This window comes from Ylistrum balloti, unplaced genomic scaffold, assembly GCF_031769215.1.
Source record: "Ylistrum balloti isolate Yb309-2 unplaced genomic scaffold, AGI_CSIRO_Ybal_v1 Utg372034, whole genome shotgun sequence".
Lineage (NCBI taxonomy): Eukaryota > Metazoa > Mollusca > Bivalvia > Pectinida > Pectinidae > Ylistrum > Ylistrum balloti.
The window spans coordinates 25,364-34,138 of record NW_026782985.1 but is presented as its reverse complement, the minus strand read 5'-3'; the positions used below and the strand labels follow the sequence as shown (position 1 = coordinate 34,138).

The 8,775-nt window shown below is 36.4% G+C and overlaps 1 protein-coding gene across 1 annotated transcript; it reads left to right on the top strand.

The window, feature by feature from the left end:
- Positions 1 to 3,884: 3,884 nt before the first annotated feature.
- LOC132564177 (uncharacterized) lies at positions 3,885 to 8,202 on the top strand. Its single transcript, XM_060228853.1, has 8 exons — positions 3,885 to 4,172; positions 4,529 to 4,811; positions 5,194 to 5,430; positions 6,023 to 6,099; positions 6,366 to 6,470; positions 6,581 to 6,795; positions 7,314 to 7,478; positions 7,909 to 8,202. Exons 2-8 carry the CDS (start codon positions 4,670 to 4,672, stop codon positions 8,168 to 8,170), a joined length of 1,203 nt encoding a protein of 400 aa, XP_060084836.1. The 5' UTR covers positions 3,885 to 4,172; positions 4,529 to 4,669; the 3' UTR covers positions 8,171 to 8,202.
- Positions 8,203 to 8,775: the final 573 nt, after the last annotated feature.

Genomic DNA, 8,775 nt, shown 5'->3' with positions numbered 1-8,775 from the left:
GTAGTGTTAGGTTGTCCGCCATGAAGTCTGATGATGTCGTTGCACATTTTCACCATCAACACTATGTCTATGATCCGGTTTCCTTCTATCACAGGCTCGGAATTGGATTCTTCAGCTGTAACAGTTGCTGGCCGTAGTATCCGTGTTGGACATGGTGTGTGTCCAGTATCTGTTGCTACGAGGGAAAGGCCATCAGGACTAGGCTTGGTGATCAGCTGAAATTCCTGGGTGGTCAGTCTTCTGGTCAGAGCTGGTCTCTCTTCTCTGGTGACAGGTACTTCAGGATCTTCATCTTTAAATGCCTGGCCCTTATTCTTTGGAACATTTGCAGGCTTGAAATAATTGTTCCTTCTCTTTCTGTCTCCCTTCATATTGGTAATGGTCAGTAATGGTCAGTAGTGGTCAGCAGTGGTCAGTCAGAAGTAGTCAGATGTATTAAGAATACAAAAATCAAACTGAAGCTGACCATTTGATTGGTCATTGTGATATACACATCATTGCCTGTTTGATAATATAACATCAAAGGTGTTTAAGACACAGGGAGATCCCCCCATAAGTAAACAGAAAGGCCCAAAGAGAACATCCACCCCCACCCCCCTGTCTTTGGCATGGATGAGATCCCCCCATAAGTAAACAGAAAGGCCCAAAGAGAACATCCACCCCCACCCCCCTGTCTTTGGCATGGATAGTCTGTGTATGTATACGTGTGGCTGTTCCCATCTCTGTCATAATAGTTAAAGTGTAAATGTAGAGCACATAAGTTCACAACCTTATTTCATTAATAATAATAGGCAGTACTGTTTAAACTCAAATGTTTGTTATGGTCATTTAGGGTTCAGTGACTGCATGTAAGATTTGAAAATTTAATTAAGTTTTTATTGATTTGAGGGTATTAGCTATTGTACACTGATGTATACAACATTGTCCGACTACCACCACGTGGAGGTTCCCTCATTAGGTAGTCATATATTTTGTTGTTGTTGCTGTTGTTGTTACGTTATTTTGGGTTTTTTTTTCTGATTGTTAACATGTCTCTAATAAATTTGTTGTCACCTCTTCTCAATACAGGTGGTCCTGAGGCCGGCTGTCTCCCCTACATAGATGGATGTTGGGATCTAGCTGACCTCTCCTGTAGTCCGACTTCTGAGCGGTCCTGGATCTTTTCGCATGCTGCTTGTGCTGTTCTGCTAACAACGGCATACTTGTTTTCTTGACAGCAGGTTTGTATTGGTGCTGGCATTGACTCCAAAATATTCAGGTGTCCGAGAAGTAACCTGGCTCCTTTGGTGCTGACAGCCTGGCCACACAAAGCTGAAGGCAGGTACTTGTTATCCATGTCTGCCTCTCTATATAGTTTATACAGTGGAGATCTGTACTGGCATTGATTACATCGGACAGCACAACTCCATCCCAGAGCCCTTTTCCGCTCGGTGTCCATTTCAAACTCTGGTACATGCTGTAGTGTTAGGTTGTCCGCCATGAAGTCTGATGATGTCGTTGCACATTTTCACCATCAACACTATGTCTATGATCCGGTTTCCTTCTATCACAGGCTCGGAATTGGATTCTTCAGCTGTAACAGTTGCTGGCAGTAGTATCCGTGTTGGACATGGTGTGTGTCCAGTATCTGTTGCTACGAGGGAAAGGCCATCAGGAAGACTTGGTGATCAACTGAAATTCCTGGGTGGTCAGTCTTCTGGTCATAGGTACTTCAGGATCTTCATCTTTAAATGCCTGGCCCTTATTCTTTGGAACATTTGCAGGCTTGAAATAATTGTTCCTTCTCTTTCTGTCTCCCTTCATATTGGTAATGGTCAGTAATGGTCAAATAAAAATTCAAAAAGTAAGATGTATTAAGAATACAAAAATCAAACTGAAGCTGACCATTTCATTGGTCATTGTGATATACACATCATTGCCTGTGATTGGTCATTTTGCCTGTTTCTTGATTTTTATTGCTCACACTCTTGTTCACTGATCACAGGAAATTTAATATCAGTAATGAGATGATGATTTAATCTCATCTTTTGCAAGTTGTGTACCAATGCTATTCTCGTAAGTTTTAAGCCTACGGTCCCCAATGTGTACATGTTTTTGGCTGATGCAGTAAATCGCTTAATTGACTGTTTGGGTTACCTGGTTATTTATGTGTCTGGATTATTGCACAGATATCGCATAGTTTAGATAAACACTGTATATAATGTATACTTTGGTATGTGCATATATGATGAAGACATGGAGAAAACGTCAGACCTGGACCATCAAGTGCAGTGACGCCAACGCCATTAAGTTTAGGCCTACGACCACCTGGATCCCCAAAAGAGCACACGGCTGTACTGTCTGAAATATCTGCTGCAGAATCATGGGGGTAAGTGATTAAATACACTACAGCAATATAGAAGTTATGAAATTGTAAAGAACTACAACTACATGTAGTTTAATTTTTTCATACATGTACAGTTGAGTTAGCCTAAGGGTATACAGTATTGCAATAGGCTAATTATGGTTCTATCTGTTGTAATTAAGATTGTTTCCTTTTTGTTCCAAATAAAATATAGTACATATCTATCATTTCTAACATTCATTATTGATGTGCTACTGGTAAACATCTGTGGTGTCTGAAATATTTTGTGTATAAAACCAGAGACGTATATGTGTTATATACGTCTCTGATAAAACTGACATCTATAAATCAATAATAATCTTTATTTAACGTCATGTAGATCAACAAACAACATAAGCTCTGTAGAGCTTTTATTACAATGCCGCTAAGGGAACAAATTTTATTTTATCTTATATATGTAGAAGTGTATGTATTATCAGTTCGTATTTCATCAAATTTTATTGTTTAATAAAATGTGTGTAATTTGATTTGACAACAGGCATAGATTGTATAAGTCATCTCCTAGCAGTGCGATGAAAAATTCTTTGACACAACACACAGTCTAGACAACGTAGAGCATGAACTGATAATTGTAACATTCACACACCCTTGAATGCACACATGTATAATATATTACATCATCAATATTCAGAGAGACAACTATGTCAGGAGTTGAAGAGCTATCAGCAGAGGAACCATCTTTTGATGAAGGCAAACGAAAGAGAAAGCAGGCCTTGTCTGGATCATTTGTGAATCCAATTGAGTGAGTTATATCATATTTTGTAACTCAGTTAATATTTTGCTCTTACAAAATACTTGAGAGTGAAAATTTTATTTATAATGCCCATAATTCTGTTAGTTCAGTTGCAGTAAGTAAATATTCATCTGTTAGATAATTTGAATAGTTATGTAGTACTCATATTTAGATACATGTATGAACATAGATAATCAGAAATTGTTCACAAGTTTATTAATATAAGTTGTAATATTTTATTTTGTCATTCAGTTTGACACTTGAGATATCGGAGGTTGAAGAAGAAGGTGATGACGACCTACAAAATGATCCCGATTATAAGCCAGAATTCAACTTCTCTATTATGTAAGTTACATATTGCTGTTTATCATACTTACTATGAGCTTCATTCACAAAATACTTCAGCCTTCATAAGTTGTACATCTGTACCATAATTACACCATTAGTCCTAATGGTTAGTATTATTGATTTAAAAAAATATCTCTATAAGGCCTCCCATCTGTTACAACCACCTTCCCTTAAACCTTCAAGTGACAACTTCATATAGAGAACAATGAAGTATATTTTCCTATCTTGTTACAGTGGCAAGTATATTTAATATCATACATTAATACATGATTACTTGTAAGTACAGTTATACAACCTACTTACTTATTTTTATTACAATTATTTTGTCCTGATATTTTGTCTTAATAATTCCACTTTAATGTTTTTGCAACAACATAAAGGCCAGAAGGATTGACTGATGATGTGGAAGAGCTAGCATTTGAAGAAGCTGAGTTTGGTCAGGAGATGGAAAAGGATGAAGAAGATGTCATGACAGGGATTGAAGTGGTGGAGGAAGATGTTGGTCCTGGAGTCAAGAGAGTAAAGAGTCCAGAGGATATAGATAGACTTGTAAGAGATGATGTTTGTTTCGTGTATGTAAGCCAGCTTCTTGCATTAGCACATACTGCAAAGGAGCAGTGCTCAGTTTGCAGGATGACCCTGGCAATTGAGGTTGAGTTCCTGGGATCAGCTATTTATTTGAAATGGGTAAGTCAACATGGGAGTATACACATACTATTCAATGTAGGTTTTGTCAGTAACTAGTGCTTGTCTGTCCCATTTTGGTATCTTTGTAGAAGTAAGTTCTTTTGCAAGTTATTTCTAAACTTTTACACAAATTTAATTCTTGTACTGCGTTAAAGGAGGGAGGTGATTATATATATGATTGTTCACAAGTTCCTGTTGTAATATTTGCTGTAAATTTCATTGATTCATGCTGAATAGGTACATACAGTAATAAGAAAATGGTGGTATAGTCAAGAAAATAATATTTGCACTATCTTTTGTACTACTGTAGCTTGGTTAAATGATAATTTATTAAACTCGGTTTTGTTTAATTATAGATTTGTGCTGACAAACACATTGAACACATTTGATGTTCACAGCATATTTTGAATAGACGATTACATAGTGGGGACTTTCTGATATCTGCTACGTGTGTGACATCCGGAAATAATTTTGGAAAGCTTGCCCTTTGGGCTAAGATGCTAAATCTTCATTTCCCAAGTGCAGCTGTATTCCACAGGATACAGAACTTTTACATTGGACCTACTGTGGATTTGTTTTGGAAAGAACACCAAACAGAACTGATTGAAAGTTTTGCAGGAAAAGACATAGTGCTGATGGGTACGATTTACATGTACTTTATATAAAAAATGAAATTTAAGTGGAACATTTTTATGTCCTCCTCAGTTCAATTAAATATAGAACAGACATAATTTGTATTCAAAACATGGCTGTGAAAGCCAATTAGGGTCTTATGTTGTGATTATTTAATGTGCTTCTATGACATTTACCTCTATAATCTATCATGTTTTGTGGAACATTTATAGTATGTTCCCTATCCAATCAATATAATATGCCACTTCTGCATGTATTCTTTATATACTTCTGTAGCAAACAATGTCTAGCTGACATTGGCCTCACATAGGTAATTTGCATTCTTTTTATAATGCATAAACTGATAAATTTTATTCAAACTTTGATTGATCTGTCTACGTAATTCTAGGAGACGGAAGAATGGATAGTCCAGGGCATAGTGCTCAGTACTGTAGCTATTCCCTCATGGAAATGGAAACCAAAAAGGTGCTGAGTTTAGTAACAATGGACAAACGTGTTGTTGACCGCAAATCAACAACAATTGAAAAGGAAGCCTTTCGAAGGAGCATTGAGGAGTTAAAAGCTAAAGGTTTAGGTGTGAAAGAGGTGGTGACAGATGCACATATGGGAATTGGATATTTGATGAGTAAGTATCATATATAACTATCCAACTGAACATTCCAGTGTATAGTAACAGAAGAGGAACATATACCATCAGTCTGAGGACCGGGGTACATGTGAACATTTGGTACTCTGGAAGGTGGACGGTTGATGTATGGTTAGCACAGGCTTTGCCGAGTGCTAACCAGCCAAATTCTTACACAAGGGTTGAGAGACCCTGTCCACTTAACAGACCAATGTTTGATTCTTTTTTCTCCCTTACTTAAATGTACAGAAATAACAAAAGAAATTGAAAGTTGCTGTGCACTGTATACATGGCTTCACCATCAAATGATCATCAAAATGTATTATGTCAGCAATCAGTGCCCTGGTTACGCTACATGAAATGGTGACGACATAGCTCGTGTGAGCTGTATTTCCCGTGGAAAAGACAGATTTATCATTTCATGTGTAAACATGGTCTTTCCCGAGAAAGTATGGAAGAAAGTAACTGTATATTAGGTCAAGTTAAATCGGCAATTTAAATTTTCGAAAAATCTTTTTAATAAAATATTGGTGTTTCTGTATCATGCTACCTTTTCCTTGTTTATTTCCACATTCTATATATTGATTTTCAGGGACATCTTATCCTGAGATCAAACACAGTCATGACATTTGGCACGTAGCCAAAAACTTGGGCAAAAGGATAACAAAGGTAAACACTGATAGAGAAAATGTAGGATTCTGATCAAAGGATATGATACTCTGATAGAACAGATAATGGCACCATTTTATGAGTATCTTGTATTTAATCATTTTCATGATGAATAGTTTTGACATATACAGTGTTTTTTATTTTAATTTATCACATATATGTGAGGGTGTGTGTGTTTTGGGGGTGGGGTGGGGTGTTTTCATGATACATATGTATAGACAGGAGGATATGAAAGAGTTGAAGTCAACTTGATCATTTTTTTTTAGGCTGGACAGAAAAAAGGATGCAAAGATTTACTGAGATGGGCCAAACATATTGTCAATCATTTTTGGTATGCTTGTAGAGAAGCCACAGGTTACATGAGGTTCATCGTAAGTATAATGAGTTCTAGTGTGTGATTTGCATTTAGATGATTGAATATAGTAACTTATCTTATTACAGAAATTAAGTGAATTAATAAGCAAGGAACAAATGTTTTCAGAATATTTGGGGACAAGTGCGCCACCATGCTTGCAATGAACATGAGTGGATCCTTTCAGAAGGTGAAGGGCCTGCGGAGTGCTCACATGGAGACCTAGAGAAAGATGCAAACAGACCAGACTGGCTTCCAAAGGAGTCTCTCGCAGCTAAAGCTATTAATGAAATAGTGTTAGACAAAAGACTGAGAAACAGTTATGGATACATTGAAAACTTCAGGTACGAAAGATTCAACCAGTCTTAACTCTAGCCCACTTGAACTAAACAAGGGGGCTGGTACAAGTTTGAAATAAGCCTGTTTCAGGTATGGAAAATATCAGAGGGAGTAATCAATTTAATGTTTGATTGAGTACCATTCAAAAATTGCACAGGTTTGTAGCGTTGTTAACCTTACAAGTAGCATTGGCATGCCTTACATTTAATGGTTGGTGCTTGTTATTTGAAGTGTTATATATTTCTTATCAAAACCAGAATGTCAGTATGCATTTGTTATTTCTAGAGGAATTTATGCTTTGATTTATTTGAAAAATTGTGGTAGATTAGTGGAATGATTCTGATCTTCAGAACAGACGGACTGAATAATAAAGGTTTTAGCTCACATCATAATATGGTTATAGAAGTTACGAAGTTACAATTTTATATACAATAAGACACTGTCTAGTTAACTGTGGAAGCCTTGATAATTCATGACCATACTAAAAGTGTATACAAGATCCTGTTTTCATATTTATCTACAGAATGACAGCAGAGATTGAAGTATTCAACAATCTTATTTTGATGTATTGTGCAAAGCGTTTTGAATATAGTCCTCCAGCATACAGAACAAGAAACCAGCTGGCTGCCTTGGACAATAATTGTCATATAGATAGGCCATTACTGATGAACAAGAAAGGAGAAGTTGTGTAAGTCTTTATCTAAAATTTAGCCATTCATTTTCCAATTTATATACCGGTAAGATGTAAATTAGGGTCCAGTATCAGATACAAGAGCCCTGTAGGTGATCACTCTTTGTTTTCTTGTCTATCAGATCATTTTCTAGTTAAATTTTTATATACATAAAAAAATAATAAGTTATCATTAAAAGTTTAGGGCACAAGGTCATGACCATTTGATCGAAAGATCAATTGAAAATTTTGTCTCTATATCAAATATTCAGATTGAGGAGGTCCATTTCATATTTTGTACCTTTTTAACTGACTGTCAACCTTAGCTATATGAGCTGTTGAATTATTGATAATTAGAGATATTGTAGAGTCAACATCAGGTCATTGTTCTCAAACTTTTATTAGGACTTATGTGACACACCCAGTTATAAACAACATTTTTTTATAGGTATCACAGAACTTTCAATAAGAAAAGTGGAAGGTGGTCTGTATACCCATGCAAGGTAAACAAAAACTATCAGCACGTGAGGGACCTTCTGAGAAGGATGCTTTCTGCACGCTTAGAAGACAAGATGGGAATGCACCGTCCAAAGGCTATGGCAGCAGATGACCCTCGAAGATTGTCTGCACATCTTGCTCCAGTAAGTCCAAAGGCAACAAAGGAGCTTGTGTCTCAACAAATGACACGGAAAAAAGAGACTGAAAAGTGAAAATTATCTTTCTGAAATTTTGTGTTATTGATCAGTGTAACAAGGACTTGTGCCCCCCAAAGTAATCTTTACAAAATACCTTTCAAGAGAGTTATGATGGCCCATTCACAATCATTTTGGTATGTGTATGTGTAGGATCAGTTGTATAATGTTGGTTTTGTATTTGTGGTGATTGCAGCATAATGTGGGAATGTTTATGTGTGGGGTAAAGCCTCATGTTGTATGATGTTGGAGTGTGTGCGTGTTTTGGGGCATGTATTATAATTTTGGGAGTGTGTGTGTAGAGCCTGACAGTTACTATGTGTAATGCACGTTTGATACTGTATCTTATGAAAATTAACGGCGTACGAAAGTAAGTGATCATAAATGGTCTCTTGAAATATGTACAATATTGGGGTTGTGAATGAAAATAAAGTATGCTTTACCAAATTGTATATGCCTGGAGATGATTAATAAATTTTGCAAGTTACCCTTTCCAGTTTGAAATATTTCTTTGAATCACTCTTACCAGGATATTGTGTTTTGGCTTGGAAACTGTACCATGGAAACTTCTACAATGATTGTTTGGTCATTATATGCAGTTCTCTATAAGTTGACATATTCTG

Excerpts from the sequence above, each read along its gene's own strand:
- LOC132564177 (XM_060228853.1), top strand. The coding sequence starts at position 4,670 with ATGCTAAATCTTCATTTCCCAAGTGCAGCTGTATTCCACAGGATACAG. Across the intron at positions 4,812-5,193 it reads AAAAGACATAGTGCTGATGG|GAGACGGAAGAATGGATAGT; the intron begins GTACGATTTACA and ends ACGTAATTCTAG. Across the intron at positions 7,479-7,908 it reads AACAAGAAAGGAGAAGTTGT|GTATCACAGAACTTTCAATA; the intron begins GTAAGTCTTTAT and ends ATTTTTTTATAG.